The following is a 17,768-nucleotide window of genomic DNA, read 5'->3' as shown; positions in this document are numbered from 1 at the left end:
ACGTGAACACACCCCCATCCTTATCCATCAAGGATAAGAAATAAAAAGGTTTGACAAGTCGGGTGCAAAAACATACACTCGGCGTGTACAAACAAGTGTTTGTACATTACCAATGCAGCTTTAGAGGCATGCAGGCGCTGTGAAGTGCCAGTGAGGACAGAATAACAGCACATAGTCACAGCTCGTCTAACAGATCTTGCTGTGATCTCATAATGGTTTAATTATAACAAACATTCTTATGCTCCACAGAACGAAGCACTTTAAACAAAGTATAATGTTCATGCACGAGTCCCGCCTGAAAGGAGAAGGCTGTCTTGTTCATTGGTGAGTGAAAGACATCTTGCTGTATCTTTACTGCAAAGCTATAGATTGAAGGTTCACTCACACAAACAAGAGAGAATGCAAGTAGCTGAACTAGATCGGTTTCCTCCATCTATCTTATAATAAAATCTAGATGTGTTGAATAGAAGTGTACAATTCATCTACAGCTGAAAAAAAACAAAAAAACCCGAGATCAACCAAGTCAACAAGTGAACTCGTGTATCTGCTGCACAGAGGCGATTAAGTGATAAGCAAAAGCCTATTCTTGAACTTCCTAAAACAGAGTACAGTAACAAGTCTGACCCACATTGTGTTTGTGTAGTTGGGTAGCTGACCTGTGTTCACAGGGGAGAGTTATATTTGGTTAGACAGAGGGTCTTCTCAGAAATACAGGGGAACAAGAGGCTATATTTATATGGCGCTGCACTGCTACAGGTTTCTTGACTATACTCATTGACAGACACATTCACATTTCTTTCACATATGTAGTGTGTACAGTGTGTATTTCATCAGTTTCTACACTTGACAAATGATGTGTTACATGCAGTGTTGGGAAGGTTATTTTAGAATAACCCTGATAATATGTAACAAGTAATCTAACTATTTGAATAACTTAAGTATACAGTGTAAAACCTGACCATAACCCGGATGCTCATGTGCATGCTGACACACTTATTGGTTAGAGTGTTGAGGAGAAATTGGGCTGATCAGTTTAATTTCATGCATCATACTATTTTTCCACCCCTCTCTTCTTACAGTTTGGCAGGTGTTTCTCGCAGTGTCACCCTGGTGGTGGCTTACATCATGACGGTGACGGGACTGGGCTGGCAGGAGGCGCTGGCTGCAGTGAGGGTGGTCCGCCCCTGTGCTGGCCCCAACCTGGGCTTTCAACGGCAACTCCAGGAGTTTGAGGCTACTCAAGCTGATCAGGTCGGTCCTAGGAATTGAGCAAGATGGAGCATGAGAGAGTGTGGAATATCAGTGTTAAGCCTATTGTAAAAATGTTTACAGCGTCATCAAAAGACAAGCTGTTTTTTTTTTCCCCCCTGTAGTTTAGAGAATGGCTACAGAAGGAATATAAGGACAACTCCTTCAATGACGAGGCTGATCTACGAGACTTGCTTGCCAGGATGTCTAAAGTCAATGGTGAGGGGGTGGAAAAACAGGCATCTACCCCACCTGGAGGCAGCTGATCAGATCTTTTGATAAGATATCTCGCCGCTCAACCTGGAGGATTACACCGCCGTTCAACGCTACAGTATTCAGGACCTATCTGGAAGTCAAATTTTTCTTTGCCGTGAACTACCGTCAGGATGTTTATCACAGCTGTGAGTGATCCTCAAAGTATCACGGACATGAACACTGAAAGAGTCAATTAACATGTGAAGCACACAGGCACTGTTTTAGGTTTGGTTGATGTTGATGGTGCAGGTTTCTTTTCCTAATTTATGAATGTTTTTTGTTTTTTTTTGTACTGTGTCACGATGATTTCAAACTGCGAAATAAAAGGAGTAAAGTCAAGTGTTTTGTGAGGTTGTTGTTGTAGTGAAGGTGATACAAATGCATGTTGTGCCCTGTTTACATCACTGTTTCCTGGTTGTCTTCCTGTTTGTCTTATTTGCAAGGGAGGTCATGCATGTGATATCCAAAACACCAAGATCATGTTATTTTATCAGCTCTCTTCAACATTGTCTTAAGAGTCTACAGAGGATTAAAAAAAAAAAACATTAATTTCAGCACGACGAGATATCGCATTAAATAGCAGAAAGCTGGGCATGCGCGTGGAATGCCACTGGATGGCAGTAATACTAAAGTAGCCGAAACATATTTTGGATTCAACCATAGCGTCTTCTGATCTTGGTTCCTCATGCCTCGATTCAATATTTCCCCCAATAACAACATTATACAATTATAGTGAACAGGTGTCACTGAAAATCAGGTTGAAGGCTACTTATAGGCTTTCTGATGACAAAATATGTGGTGTGAATATTGTGAATATTGGTCACATGCACAGGTATACTGTTCCATTCCGTCGCGGTGTCTGCTCGGGGTGTCACGAGAGGGATTCCCCACCGAAGTGCTGCGCTGGAGATGAGTTTCACAGAATTAAGCGCATCTCCTCGTGAACTTCTCAGAGCACGAGAAGCTCCTCCCCGTAACAAATCAAGATGTGATAAAGGACACCGAAAAGCTTCAAAAGAGATTTCAGCGGGGAGAGCTTGCATGATTAACGGTAAGCAGCAGCAGATCCCTTTTTTTAACGAATTGACTGCATTTTCCACATTGAATTCAATAAAGACTTGTAATTTAACAATTAACCCCAATAGATTCAGTCAGGAGAAAATAGGTTCATCATTCATTTTGGAATTTCTGGTATTTGCATAATTGTTCAATCTTACTGAAGTTGAATTATTGTCATGTGATAAGATACGTCGTATCAGCATATATTCCACCATGCATTGTTGTTAAAATTCTTTCTATAATTGTCTTGTGTTTCTATTTATGCACGTGCCTCAAATCTCTTTTCACGACAAAACTGTTAAACGTGATGAAGAAAGTACCACTTGAACCTCCACCCTCATACCCTTCCTTTTATAAAACAGCAAGACCAAAAGTGTTAAAAGCATGGCTAGATGAAATATATTACAACTATAGGGCTGCTGAGGAGAAGTTGTGTGGAGCACAAACTAACCCTGGCAGCTCTTTGATCACTAAAGGAGTTGCAATTGTAACTACAAATTGTAATAATGGTACCTTGAACCATATTCTTCCTCGGTTTAATTTCAATGAGTGAATCTTACATGATAAAAAGTAAAACATTGTGTCGCCTAACTGTGCCTATACTGTTCTGTTATGCGCTTTTGTTTTATTCTAGTTTGCAGAGATGAACCTTGATGAGGACAGTGGCCTGTCAGTCAGCTGCGGCAATGGAAAACTGAGACAGTGGCTGATTGATCAGATTGACAGCAGGATATACGCCGGCCTGGTTTGGGAAAATGATGAAAAGAGCATCTTTAGGATTCCGTGGAAACATGCAGGGAAACAAGACTATAACAGAGACGAGGATGCAGCGCTCTTCAAGGTCCGACCATCCCACCTATACCTTCTCACACTGCACCCGAAGCCTCCAACAGTTCCATTTTCAAACACACTATTGGATATGAATCACCAAAAGCTGTTGTAATATAGTTACTCTGAAAAGCAGATTTAGATTTTGTTTACTTGTTTTCTCTTTGCACACGAAGTGTTCATGCAATAATCCATTCTTCAGAGCCACTCTTAGTATATAGGCACGACTAAAGAAGAAGTGTAAATTAATCGAATCAATAATTGTTTCAGGCATGGGCGTTGTTCAAGGGAAAACATAAGGAGGGAGTCGACAAGCCAGATCCCCCCACATGGAAAACCAGACTACGCTGTGCTCTTAATAAAAGCAATGACTTTGATGAGTTAGTAGAAAGAAGCCAACTGGACATCTCAGACCCCTATAAAGTCTACAGAATCATTCCAGAAGCAGCCAAAAGAGGTGAGTGTATGTCAATAGCATCCATCAAAACTGCAGTGTAGTTTGTGAAAATTACATTCAGCCACACTATGAGGTGTCAGATGTAATTTGGTGAGTAAAATAGTTTATGGTTGAAATTTGACAACTGTAAAATCTAAAGCCCATTGCAATAGTTACTGTATCTACAGACCACTGGTGCATTTCACACAGAATCTCACATTGTTTGCACGCTATTGGCAATTTTTCACATGCGCCACTGCAGTTGTTTCTGATGAGGCAGGAAGCACAAAGGAAGCCAAAGCATGTACCAAAAAGGCCGTAGTGCTTTTTTTAGAGGGCTTTGGTTAGTAAGCGCAGGGTGCACATAACACAATCAGGCGACCTCCAGCCTTGCATAACTAAGTCTCTGCCATCGTACAACAGGTTTTGTCACACCAGAGCAGTTTTTGCTGTCTGAGCTAACAAGTCGAAATCAACAGGTTTCAGCCTCGGTCGTCTGTTGCACTCACTTTGCAAAGCACCCTGTCACTCAAATGAAAAAAGCATGACCTCACAAAGTGCACAAAACATAAGTTTGAACCTGCCAAAATGAATTAGGTTTGTTAAGTTCATAGAATCTTTTGCCTTATATGTTCTCAGTTTGTTGTTAATCTGCACAATACAACTATTTGATCATCCTGGATTATTGTCAAAGATGTTCAGTTTTATTTTTTTGAGGATTGGAGACACAATGTCTTCAAAACAAAGCACGGACAATATTGTGGACTAATTATCTGACAAATGCATTTCTAATTTTGTATGTTTACAGGAATGAAGATAAGCATGGAGGAGACTCCATCACATGTAAATGCCCTTGGCTATATTCCTCCATATACGTCTTCACATGACCAGGTCAGCATGCTGGTCATGAGCACATAAATGAATATGTAGTATTACTGATTGCACATATATTGTTTAAATGGCAACTTGTCTGACTGACCATCCGTGTGGTTCTTTCTCAGGTATCTGGCTATATGGTTTCTCAGGAGAGAAGGGACTGGAGGGACTACTCACCCTCAGAACAGCAGCCGCTTCCTCCTTTACATCAGCACGGGCCACATGCAGAGCTGCAGTACGGTCAGTTCCACTACCCATCACCGTTCAGCCGGGCTTGGCCCGGGTCACACACAGAAAATGGTAAGATATGTCCAGGATTATCAAATAGATAGATTTAATCATTGCCTCTGTATGCGAGTGTGGATGTAGTGCTCAGCATATGATGCATTTCTTATCTTCAATGTCACCTTATTGTCTATATTCTAGATTTTTAGATTGCTTTAATGTGTAGAATTATGCTTTTTTATTTGGAATAATGTCAATTTACTGACGTAAAATGTATACAGATTAGACATCAATAATTAAAAACAAGGCGCTCACCTCTGCACAGTGGCGTAATGCCCTATGACATTCAGCACTCAAATTATGACCATTATTTATTTGATTTATTCTGCACAGGTTTTCAGCTCTCCTTCCACACCTACTTTTCAGACTCCCAACCACCGGTGTATTCTATCAACCAAAACAATGGCATACAAGGTAAAGAATCATCTGGGGCTCATTTAGAGACAGACGCACACAGAAGTTCTCTCACATGCCTGTTTACTATTTTGAAAATATTTGCGCTTGCAGATAAGAAACTACAGAAAACTTTGTACAGCACTTACTTACTTCCCTATTTTGAAGAGTAGCAGGCCATGATAGTGAATTGGGAGTTTTTTTAATCTATCACCCGATGATAGATTATAAAAAAAGGTTGAAAAGAAGCTTGAAATACTAAGAGAGAAGTGAGTAATTCTCTGCATGCCAAGATTATTGATAACAAAGTTGTATTTAGCTTGTTATTCCAGGGCTGCCATCAGATCTGGCTGTGAGGCTCAAATTGTTTCCTACAAGGATGTATCTGCTGAACGCTCGTTTCTTTCTTCCAGATTTCAGCCTGCATGTGTCCCTATACTACAGAGAGTCTTTGGTGAAGGAGGTTACCACCACCAGCCCAGAAGGTTGCCGGATCACCTCTCCTTCCTCCTCCTCTCCATCCTCTTCTTCCTCCTCTTCCCCATGCCCAGAGGACAAGATTCATAGCGGGGCAGAAATCATCCTTTTTCCATTCCCGTACCCTGAGTCTCAGAGGCAGGGTGCTGAGATGCTTCCTAATGTACTGGAGAGGGGGGTGCTTCTGTGGATGACGCCTGACGGCTTATATGCTAAGCGCCTCTGCCAGGGACGGGTTTACTGGGAAGGACCTCTGGCTCCTTATGTGGATAAACCCAACAAGCTGGAGAAGGAGCAGCCATGCAAACTGTTTGACACCCAGCAATTCCTGATTGGTAAGCAAATATGTTTCTTTTGTGTTCGGTTCACACCTGCAGCTTTGGAAGCAATGGCGGAAACACATCGGCAATATAATGTAGTTCATATAGTCAGAAAGTGGTGGTATTCAGAGAACGGCCAAAAAATATAACTTCTCTGAGGACACATTTAATATTATCAGTTTGGTGTTTTACTATTTTGTCATTCATTATCTGCACCATCATCGACATGTGAGTGCCCATAGAGGACTTGACAAACCCATGAATTAACACTTCTGCCACATTGTAGAGTGATATGAACAATGTATTAGTGTATGCACTGCTCATACTGTAGGCTTACACTGGGAGTCAGGTCAATTGTTACCACGTAAGCAGCGGATTAGAACTTCTTTATCTATTTAGCTTGATCGTAAGCGATGCGTCATGTTTTATAAGATGATCGTATATCCCCTACAATGTAGTTCAGTATAAAGTATCGCATAAAGTGGACTCCAATAAAGTACAAGTGTTTTAAAATTGTGCTGAAGTACACTAATTAAGTAAAAAATAGCACAGGTGTTGATTATTCTTCATAGTAATGTTTAGCTCATAGTTTAGGGTGTCATTGTATTTCAGTATGAATTTTGTCCACTGGTGTTTGTACAGTTGGTTGGTGTCATGACAACTGTAAAAAACAACAACATAAACTTTACAGAAGGTATTCCACCTTCTTTTCATTTTTTTAAAGAAAATGCTTTTCACAATCCTTCAGTCAAGTTCTAATTAAAACTACTTGACTCTGTCATGCTGAGATTGTAGTCGTGAGTAGTTGTACTTTTTATCCAGTTGGTGTAGATGCTCTTTGGTAACCGAGGTCATGGATTTGGGTTTTACTGCTCATTAAACTCTTTCAGCAATCAGAATAACTAATGCACTAATAACCATGCTACTTCAGACCACAACCATTGTGACGATGGTTGTGGTCCTGTTGATGATGGCTGTGATGTTAATGATAACGATGAAGGACGGTCTGCAGTTGCTTTAGCTGGGTAAATCCCGCACAGTGTTGAAGTATAGCGTTAAAAGGCTTGTCACAAAATCATCAGGGGGCTAAAGTGTGTGAAGTCCCCACCCACCTCCTGTGGTCCAACACGCTGTATGACAAGATGGTGTTTTCTGAGCCATTTCACACTGAAATTTCCATCATCCAGATCAGTGGTTTCCAGAAAGGACACAATGATAAGGGAAAGTGCTGTTTGAGAAATGATTATTTCTTTTTTTTTAATGTTTCTTCACTGTATATTTTAAAAGTGGTATGGTGGAGTGTGTGATGAGTAGCACAAAGGGGATTTGCTTTGCAGCTCATTCCCCTTTCTGTTCTTGCTCCTCTTCTCCCAGAGCTTCAAGAGTTTGCCCATAACGGCCGACATTTACCGAGACACCAGGTGGTGCTATGTTTTGGAGACGAGTACCCCGACCCACAGCGCCCGAGGAAGATGATCACAGCACAGGTAGCCAAACATATGTCAGACTTATTTGTCACTCTAACAAGCATTTATGTATATTGGCAAATTCATATATGGTTGTTAGAAATACTACTGTACTACAAACGCAAAATGCCGTCTTCATATTTGGTTAACATTAACACCTGAATCCGACTTTTAGTTTACTGTATACTATGTAAATGTGTAATTTCTGTGAAAAAAACCCTTTTTGAATTTGAGCTTACTCCAAAACAAAGTTAGAATAAAGTCAAGCTGCAGCCAAAGCAAGAGAGCTATATGTTGCCTATATGTTGTGAGCTAGTCACAGCTAAAAGTAAAGTTAAATTTACTCATCGACTTTCCCTGGTTGTTATCTGTAATTGAAGATATCCATTTAATATGACCTGACATGTTAGGTATTTAGTTAGTTATTCCCCTTCTTATATACAGTCTATGGCTATTACACATAAATGAGGCAGTATAGTTACTGGGTATAAGGGTAATTAGCTTAGCTAGTTGAATTCTTGCAGTTCAGTTTGGTTAAGCTGCCATTAAATGTACTAAATTAATTAATTACATTGAATGCAATAGCAATATGAAAAGTATTTATAATACGACAGACAGACACCTGAACAGAGATGCATTTAAGTCATATTCATGGACCGTTAATAAGCCAAATAAAGTTTACAAGAAAGCTGCAAGAAGTGCAGTATTTGCATATTTTAGGTATTATGTAGGTTCTATGACAATAACCCTATCTTCATATAAAAGACATCAAATGAAGGCATCGTTGGGGCGCAGTATGCTAGCTAACCAGAACATGCACTTCTAACTTCTTTTTCTCAAGTTCACTGCTTCTTTAGATCACTTTAAATACTGCTCTCTTTCTTTATAGGACAACATAATTAATCAGTCACAGACATATTTCATATATAGACCTAATTTCATTTTAGGTGGAGCCAGTGTTTGCCAGAAAACTGGTGTACTATTACCAGCAGAACAATGGCCACTACCTGCGGGCTTTTGATCACGTCCAGGAACAGAACACATCTACAACAATCGACTATCCTTCCCAAAGACCGCTACAGCATATTCAGGAGTGACAAGCGCACACACACACACACGTGTGAGGGCATGAATGTAAACGTAAACCACTGACTGTTTCTCATGCCCTGTGACTGCAGTGTACTGTAAATGATAGAAGGTGTCATGGAACTGAGGGGTAAAGATGGGGAAGACCCTGTTGTTTTCACTTGCACACCTATGCGTCGTAGTCTTTGTGTCTGTGACTGCAGAGTTAAGTTCTTTTTTTTCTACAAGTATTATTGTGACAGTGTGAAGGATGCGGTTTGAGGGTGAGGGGATGAGAGGAGCGGAGGGCGAGTGAGACAGGAAGTACTAGCACAGGTGCACAGGAAGAATGGCCCCTAACACAAACACTGATATGTCAAAGGGACAAAACTGAGTATGAATTAATAATTATTGTATTTTCAATGTGATTGGTGCACTCATACACTGAAGTGGCACAATCACAAACTCTGCTTTTTAAACTGAAAAAAAAGCTCCTTCTGTGATTCAAAACTTTTGTTGAATACAGTTATTGAAGAGCAAAATAACAAAATTAGCTTGGTGCGCAAGTGTCAACAGTATCTAAGTCCATTGTAGACCTCAATTCTGTTATGGTGGTGTAGTAAAGGAAGCTGCGATACACATTGTTTATCTTTTGGCTGTATGTTGCAGGACGCACTTACGAAAATGTATCGATCTACTGAATCTGGTCAGCTTTTAAAAACGTAATTCCTTTAAATGACATCAAACTGAACATTGTTTTAAGATGATCACAGAGATTGTAAATATTCATTTTTTTCTATTCATTGTTTTTTTTTTTGCTTTGTCTTGTAAAATACTGTATAGTTTTACTTCTTCGGGTGTCAGAAACAATCTGATTTGAAAACACCACCTTCGATTGAACTTCTAACAATTGATAGAGATGAAACTTCTGACGAGGGTTCGCAAGTAGACATGGCTTCATATTCGATGCTCACAAGCAACAAAAGGTTGGGGACCACTGGCTTACAACTCATGATCAGAGAGAAGCTTTGGCCTGAAGGTCTGTGTCACCAGAAAGAGTGGGTGGCCTCGACCAGACTGGACTCAGGCTGACTGGAAAAATCACAATCATCCCGTAACTTGCAAGGAAACCGTTCCTGTTCCTCTTTACCTGAAACTTTAGGCCTCTCAAATGGGAAGAAAAACTACCTTTGTGGTCAGCGTGCAAGTTGAGCCATAGCGGAGGCCTCTGGTTCCCATGCTGATACTGTAGAGGTTCACATACTGGATGTAACGCCCACACAAAACTAAGATCCTAACAACATACAGGGGAATGTGTATACATCATAAGACGTATGAATCCAATAGTCAGGATAATGCAATTCCTCAAGCTCCTGAAGTAATAAAGGCTGATGCTGCAGCAAGAAGGGATACATGTTTTGTTATGTTTTTCCTCTGTGGTCCAGAGTTTCGATCTCTGCATTTACTTCCCTCTCACTTAAACCACATCACTTTCACAATGGCTTTAAAAGTCTGACCAAAATCACAGACGGGAATGTTTTTTTTTTTTATGTGTGTGTGTGTGTGTGTGTGTGCGTGTGTGTGTTCTAAACCATGAATCATTTTCATATCATCTTTCTCTCTGATTCTGTGCTGGGTGAAATTTAGTTTCTCATTATTTCACAGTCAGACTCATTCAAAATAAAACCCTTATTGTGAAAATGTTACTAGCTCCATGTACAGTGTGCTGTTGTGGTAAACACTGTGTGTGTATGTGTGTAAAGGGCTGTGTGTGTGTGTGTACATGTGTGTAGGTGGGTACATATGCGTGTCACGCAGTTGCACTATTACTGTTATCAGGAATTGACATTTATGGACTCAGGATAAAACATGTGACTCCCACCCCTACAACATCAGTGACTCAAACACAGACACACACACCCATTTCACATCGTGCCTTACAGTTACAGCAAAACAGTCAAGACAAACTGCACAGGAAATCACAAAATAAAGTGTACACTGAAGAAAATTAGCAAACACTTTCTATGTCTAAGTCTGTAATGCGTTATAAACATAATTGTAACGTGTTATAATCTGCAAATATTCACAACACTTCATCAAAATAAGTATAACACATCATAAAGCATTTTGAAATTACTTTTATGCTCAAGTATCATAATTCTTTATACTTGATGGTCACTCATTTGTTGTTACAAGTATGTATGTATGATTATTATACACATAATAGAAAGAGTTGCTGAAAGTTGTTCTGTATTTTGTACAACATATATGAATAATCACAAGGAATTGAGATTTTAATGAGATAGATTAATAAATGGATACACGATTTATTTTTGAAATAAACACACCAATCTTCTACTTCTCATGTTTGATGTGCTGTTTTGTCTTTGAGCTCTTTTTGATTGTCAAACAAAGGGAGGGAGAATGAGATTACTTTTTGGTTAAACAAAACAGAAAAAAAGAAAAGCACACTCACACATGGTGTTTCCCCCTCTGCAGGAAGCCACATCATTTGTAGTCGGGCTTCAGCTTTTCCGCCTGTGTGAATCCGTTACTCCAAGTGACACGGCCTTATTCCTTCAGTCGAAGCTTTGAAATGGACAGTTTAGTTTTCTGATGCCCGCAAACATCACCGAAAAAAAGGTTTTACATAGAAATGAAACTACCGCGAACATTTCAAATGCAACACTTTCGCCAAAAGCAAGTTCCATCTTGACTCAGTGATGAGTAATCTGTCTGGGCAAATACTGAAACATTATTAATGTGCACTGTGTCAATCTTTATGCTAATTGTTTCCACCTCAAAAGAAAGCAACAAAACATTCACTGTAACATTGTATTTGCTGTGTAAATATCTCTATATTATTCTGTTAATGCTACTTTTAGTACCCTTCACACATGGATCATCTTGTCATTTGGGGGTTTCACTGCCACTACAGTGGCATCAACACTGTTCACACTCACTGGAGAAGTTGTTCATACTTATACTCTGATGTTCATTTTAAAAGGATTCTGTTAAAAAGCTACAGATTCAGAAATCATTGTTGATTTGTTGATCTATTAATGCTTGATGAATACATCAAGGGTCTGAGGCAAGAAAAGAAAATCTGGGTACATCACAATAAAAATGCAGCAATGTTTTGCTGACATCTGCTGGTTAGCGTAGTCGTAGCTAAACAAGAAGCTCTGAATTTAAAAGGGATGATCAACAAGTTAAAAGAGAAGAACAAATACATGTTTCTGCTGCGTAAAATAATGTTTGTTTATAAAAACATTTTTCTGGGCGTTCTTCTCATAAAATAGTTTTACCTCTTCAGGCCTCGAACAATTATTTAATCTTTGATGAGGAGACGCGATTTGTCTCAATCTAAAACTGTCGGGAACCACTGGGACACAATGCTAAATCCTCCCCACAGTTAGAGTTGTCTAACCAAGGTACAGTTAATACAAATCTCCCTGTTTGTTCTGGGTTGTCTGGTCATTAGGTGTTACATACAGTATATGACATGGCTGTATATGACATGGCTGGTAGTAAGGAGGGCATGAAGATACTGTATACCCTTCTTTAGCCGTCACATGGTGTCAGACATAAAAAAGGATGTCCAGGGGTTAACACTAAAACAAAAAAAACAAACAAATAACATGAAATAAATAAAATTAAAATCTGGTTGGTCTGCTTGCTGGTTAGATTCCCTGCTTACTGAGAACATACCTGTGGTAATTCTACACTAGACTCAGAGTCCATGACCCCGTTTGTTTAGGGTCAGACCTCTGCCCTGGATTTGATGACAGTCCCGTTTAACCCTCAACTCCTGCTTGTTGACCCTGCGGTAAGGAAGGTGTTGACCTCATTCTCCCTTTTTTTAAACAAATTTTGACCCCTGAAAATGATGCTGCAAATCCACCAATCATCACACTCAGGCCCACTGCAGATGCTGAGTTCTTATGAAGCAGTGACTGATGGGAACAAATACTGAGATAAACTGCTGACAGATGATCATGTTAAGACTTTTGTAATGGCAGAACAGAGGACAATAAAACTGCCTTGTGTAAGTGTGGCTGAGTACATATCATTACTCTCTATAATCCTCTTATTATAATGTCAGTCACTATCATTATGTTATTATTATTATTATGAATTCTCAGGATATGACCTACAAGGCATGAGAATTGCTCTCCTTCACCAGTAAATAGAACTGTTATCACCACAATGAATCGGCTTGAATTGTTTTCAGATGTCTGTGTTTATCTGAGACTCTTCAGATAACAACGTACTTGACCAAATACATTATGATGTCGGGAAAGCAATAACAGTTGTCGGATAAGGAGCAGCAAAGTAATGGAAAACAATCGGAGGACTCGGGACAGCAGTGTAAACAGATAAGGGTGATAAGCAGAACAATATGGTGGTCTACCTGGCACTGATGCAAGGGCAGGGCTGCTTGTTTAGTTTGGCTGGGAACTCACAGAGGTTTCGGCGATAAAGGATGTCACACTGTAACGTCATTAGACAAAGTAGGAAATGCTGCATTTTCACCATAATCGAGATTTCCTCCAGAGACACACAACAGAGATACAAAGTTACCAACCAACCAGAAACAAAGGGGGCTGTGCACGGATGTGTATGCAGTGAAATAAATGACCAGCAGGGAGTGATGTATCATTGGTTGGTTGCTGTACTTGAGCTGGAGAGAGTGGAAATATGAATTCTCCACATGCAAAGAACGACATGATGCTCACACATCTGGGCGGTTGGACTGCAGTAATCAGTGCATTCACAAAACCCTTTGATCACCCTTAATGGTGCAGGGACGTGACTCTCTGTAACACCCATGCCTCAACATACAATCATACATCCACACATGCATACGCACACACACACACACACACACACACACACACACACACACACACACACTCAAAGTTATTATGAATTCCCTCAATTGATTTGGATTCATCAACATTGTCAAATCATGCTCTCTCTGGATTTCCTCCTAACATTTTCCTATCAAAATAAAGAGTTTGTGACTCCACTTCTTTCAATTTCCATCTTTCTAAACACAGTTGCTTTGTTCCGAGTGTCAAGTGACGGGCAGAACCAGTGCTGACGGAGAGACGGAGGTGGTCAGAGTGACAGCTCGTGGGCTGTGTTGCGTGAGAGTGACTCGAGCTGTTCTCAGACTCTGTGTGGTCTGGGTGTGTGGTCTCCAGCTGACGGGCTGGGAGGAGGACAGGAGAACCCTCTGAGTGTGTGTGTGTGTGTGTGTGTGTGTGTGTGTGTGTGTGTGTGTGTGTGCACGCTCATATGTTTACTTTATCCAGACTCAGGTTTGGGGCTCTCTGTAGCCATGGCTTGACTAAAAAGCTCTGCCTTCCGCCACTCAGCAGCCCCGGTCTGAAGGATAAACACATACTGCCTCTACTCTGACATGGCTCATCTCAGGATCATTTTTATCCATGTATACATGTGAGACCTGAGAGACCTTTAGGTTAGAGGGTCTTAGGCTGGTGTGTATTTTCTGAAACTATAGCCTTGTATAGAGTAATTGTTCGACTGCCTTTTCCTAACATTATTGAATTAGAAATTGACACAATTTCTTAATCTTACCTTCAGAGTGTATTCATAGACTTTTAGCATATTTGCACTTGTGACAGGTGTAACCATAGTCATGATTTCTCATCATACTTATTACTTTTTATCCTTTAGATTTATTTTTTACTAATCCAGTCTTTTAGCAAAACATCAGAAGCATGCCACATTGCATTTTACCCAAAACATAATACTTACATATAAACCTTTGAATCCTCAAGTCCTAGTTGATGACCTGATTCTTTCTGTCATTTATGCTCTGAAGTAAGACATGCATACATGTTGGTTTTATGACTCAGCACTATGCATAGTGTAAGTATAATGATATAATTTCCTTTTTTTTCTTGTTTGTAAATATTTTGACAAAAGTGTTATGTTCAACTTGTTTATGACACAATCAAATTTTTCAATATTTTTTATAGTGCCTTATTCCTTTTTTATTAAGTCCGCAGACAGACCCAATTAAAAAAAACATAGGCAACACAGAATATTTAAAGGTCTCACCTTTAAGATCATAAAGTGCATATTCACATTGAAGGACATTAGACCTCATACGACCTCTATCACGCTTCCCTCCTGCACACATACATTCAAACATTGGGCTACTCTACACTCTTCTCCCTCTCCCACAGCGATCTCAAGGGAAGGCAATGTAATGCAGCACTGCTGAGAACGCGCCATGAAAATATAAATACAACCTCGCCGCATTTCAACCATGTAAATAAACAGGGCCACCCAAATTTCCAATTAGAACTGGTGTGGAAGGCAGGAAATGGGGTAGACAAGAAGAGACCACACCCCCTTCTCTCACTCCTGCAAAGAGTCCAGGTCCAGGTCCAGGTCCAGGTTGGGGACACGGGACAAAGGCAGAAGAGAGGGGAATATAGCATTCAACATCCCACTCAAAGCTGTTTTTGCACATCCCCCTCCAGCTCCACTGCTCCTCCTCATTACCTCTCAAGGAAGGGACTCTCTTCCACACAATTCAGATATGGACATGGAAAGAATGTGTGGGATTTAATGCTTATACCTATGAAATCACTATAATCTTGGTAACACATACGATTTTTTTTGGTTCACATGCCTTCACCTCACCAGCATTTGATTTACTTCATTTTGAGAAACCAAGCTTTACACCAGCTTGCCTTATCAGTTCCATCAAGGTTATCAGGCGATTCCTATCTGGCTGAAATGAAGCATTCTTGCTGTATTCCACGTCTTCTTGGAACAGCTAGGCACCGTTATTACGCAGCTAAGCCCCGAGACCACCCAGGAGCTTGGGTCCAGTTGTGCGAGGCAGAGGCAGGGTCGTTGTTGAGATAAGAAAGACAAGCATTCTCTAAGGAGGGATGGTGCTTTGATAGTGTAGCGAGATTCCCCTGATAGCTGCCTGATCAAAGTCTGATAGACCCCCTGGCATTCAGGTGGAACTCATGTGCCTGTTGGTCGATCAGTGCTTCAGCTGATGCCAGTTGGCAAACATCATGGGGCCTATTAGTTAACATAAACATACAACTTAGTGAAACTACCCCAGAGAGTCAAAGAGCTGTGTCATGAACGTCACTTTCACTCCTCATATGGCTGTGGGATATCACCACAGTTCTTAATGACTTTAATTCACCCGGAAAGGGCAGAGCTCATTTAGATAAAGTAGTAGAGAAGAATCTGAGGTAATGATTTTTCCTCACTTTGTATGTTTGCAGCAAAGCTCGGCGGTTGAGTTGAGTTGAGGGCACCCACACAGATAGCCTGAAAAACTGTGTCTTTGGACAAAATTCTTCCCCGTCCATCATCCATTGTTCAATGTTTATGTTTGAGTGGTCTCTGACTGCAGTGTTTCTTCCCTCATAGGCTCCCAAACAGCCATACAGGAAACAGACAGTGTAAACACGGGGCTCAGGAGATCCTCTCTGCCTTGACTCTGAACTGCAAAACCTCAATGTCAACACACAGAGACACCGGCTAACGTTTACCATTTTCACTATCGTAGTTCAGTGTGTTAGCATGCTAATTTTGCTAATTAGCGCAAGCTGAGGCTGATTGAAATGTCATTAGTTTTGCAGGTTTTTTACACAAATGTCAACTTCATGGCGCAGCTACAGGAAAAGTCAGGAGGTCACTAACATCATTAGGATTCATCGATGTTCAGATATCTTTCTGAATGACTTAAAATATTGACCTTCTATTGTCGCTACAGGAAGGTTCGCACCAGTCATTAAGATTCATCCTCTGGGGACCATGAACATCATATTAAATTGTTGAGATATTTTAGTCTGGACCAAAGTGTTGGAGAGACCAACATTGCTGTCTTAGGGCCACACAGCTAACATGGCTAAAAAACTCAAACGTAAGAAGATGTTCACATTAGAAGTTAGTCATTAAGATAATTAAGAATCAGAAAGCTGCGTATCATGTCTGACTGCACAAAATAAACCACGGGTCAAAGCTCTCATGAGTCACAGAACAGTCAAATCCTAGAGATATACAGTCCATTAGGTCTCGCGTTTGCTACTTGACGTTCCACAGTTCAGGATTCTGCCAGACTGGATTGAAAATATGGGGAAACACAATAACGCAGCATTAATTCTTAAGTGCACCACTGCAATTACATTCTTTGAGGTGTAAAAATGAAAAGGACACACTGCAAACGCTACACCAATATTGACCTTCCATTAAATGAGACTTAAAGCTTTCTGTCCTGCTTCAATGTTAAGACCTCTGCAAGCCCCCGGGGGAATGTATTTTCATCAGCAGTGTGGTGGTTTTAACAACCTCGGTTAGAACAACATGCTACAGACTGGTACAGCGGGGAAACACCCCGGTGCTGGATTAAATGGCCTGCTGAACATCAGTGGGAACAACTTTGAGATCTATTTGTCTAGAGAATGTTAATTTGGTGTGTGATAATAAAGATTAGTGAGAAGCTTGTCCGTCTCTATAGGATATGAATGGAGCTCTTGTGTGCTAGGTTATAGTTTTAATGTTGTTAATCTTGTCTAAGGTTTGACTTTGTCTCACAACAGGGTGCATTGCTACTATGAAATATACTGTCTGGAAAACGGTTCTGAAAGCAGAATGTTTGGGATATTGAGAATGTGCAGTGTACTTGTGTTGTGACCATAGAAGGCAATCATTTAGTGTAATATAATTCAGCGAGTGTAAATGGTGAGATCCCTTTCCACGATTTGTTTTAAACAAATTCCATTAACTTTTACTAAGTTTTACACAATTGTTTTGGGCCTGAATAAATAATGAAGTGTGTGTGTTTAAATTAGAAATAAATGACAATTTGAGGCTTAAACAGGCCAGTGCTGCAGTAAATGTTACTTTTTACTATTTATATTAATGAGCTCCAATCAAAACAATTACATAAATAGTCTAATAGTACCCTTTTCTGTCTTATATCATTTTTGGAGATACATTTCTTGAGATAGAAACTTAAAAATAAATTTCCTAAATAAATTTTCAGAA

At 40.2% G+C, this 17,768-nt stretch overlaps 2 protein-coding genes across 5 annotated transcripts in view; both read left to right on the top strand.

Moving 5' to 3' along the window:
• The window catches only part of dusp22b (dual specificity phosphatase 22b), a 4,072-nt gene extending 2,224 nt beyond the window's left edge, over positions 1 to 1,848 (top strand). Inside the window, exons 5-7 of the mRNA XM_031865381.1 lie at positions 250 to 324; positions 1,080 to 1,251; positions 1,374 to 1,848. Of these exons, the coding sequence (XP_031721241.1) occupies positions 250 to 324; positions 1,080 to 1,251; positions 1,374 to 1,514 (388 nt within the window). The 3' untranslated portion in view covers positions 1,515 to 1,848. The remainder of the gene's footprint in view (positions 1 to 249; positions 325 to 1,079; positions 1,252 to 1,373) is intronic.
• Positions 1,849 to 2,528: 680 nt separating this feature from the next.
• irf4a (interferon regulatory factor 4a) lies at positions 2,529 to 12,180 on the top strand. 4 transcript variants are annotated; one of them, XM_031865437.1, is made up of 9 exons: positions 2,529 to 2,554; positions 3,197 to 3,403; positions 3,661 to 3,847; positions 4,635 to 4,717; positions 4,828 to 4,942; positions 5,321 to 5,401; positions 5,794 to 6,192; positions 7,552 to 7,664; positions 8,591 to 12,180. In XM_031865437.1, exons 2-9 carry the CDS (start codon positions 3,206 to 3,208, stop codon positions 8,738 to 8,740), a joined length of 1,326 nt encoding a protein of 441 aa, XP_031721297.1. In that variant the 5' UTR covers positions 2,529 to 2,554; positions 3,197 to 3,205; the 3' UTR covers positions 8,741 to 12,180. The 4 variants fall into 4 exon arrangements, with proteins under 4 accessions (XP_031721297.1, XP_031721296.1, XP_031721295.1 ...); XM_031865436.1 differs by having other exon boundaries at positions 4,635 to 4,669; positions 4,828 to 5,002; positions 8,591 to 12,179; XM_031865435.1 differs by having other exon boundaries at positions 4,828 to 5,002; positions 5,354 to 5,401; positions 8,591 to 12,179.
• The last annotated feature ends 5,588 nt before the right edge of the window (positions 12,181 to 17,768 follow it).

The sequence above is a fragment of the Anarrhichthys ocellatus genome, unplaced genomic scaffold (genome assembly GCF_004355925.1).
Source record: "Anarrhichthys ocellatus isolate YVR2014 unplaced genomic scaffold, GSC_Weel_1.0 scaffold32, whole genome shotgun sequence".
NCBI classification, from domain to species: Eukaryota; Metazoa; Chordata; class Actinopteri; order Perciformes; family Anarhichadidae; genus Anarrhichthys; species Anarrhichthys ocellatus.
Note: the sequence above shows the minus strand (reverse complement) of the source record. Positions and strands in the feature narration are given on the sequence as shown.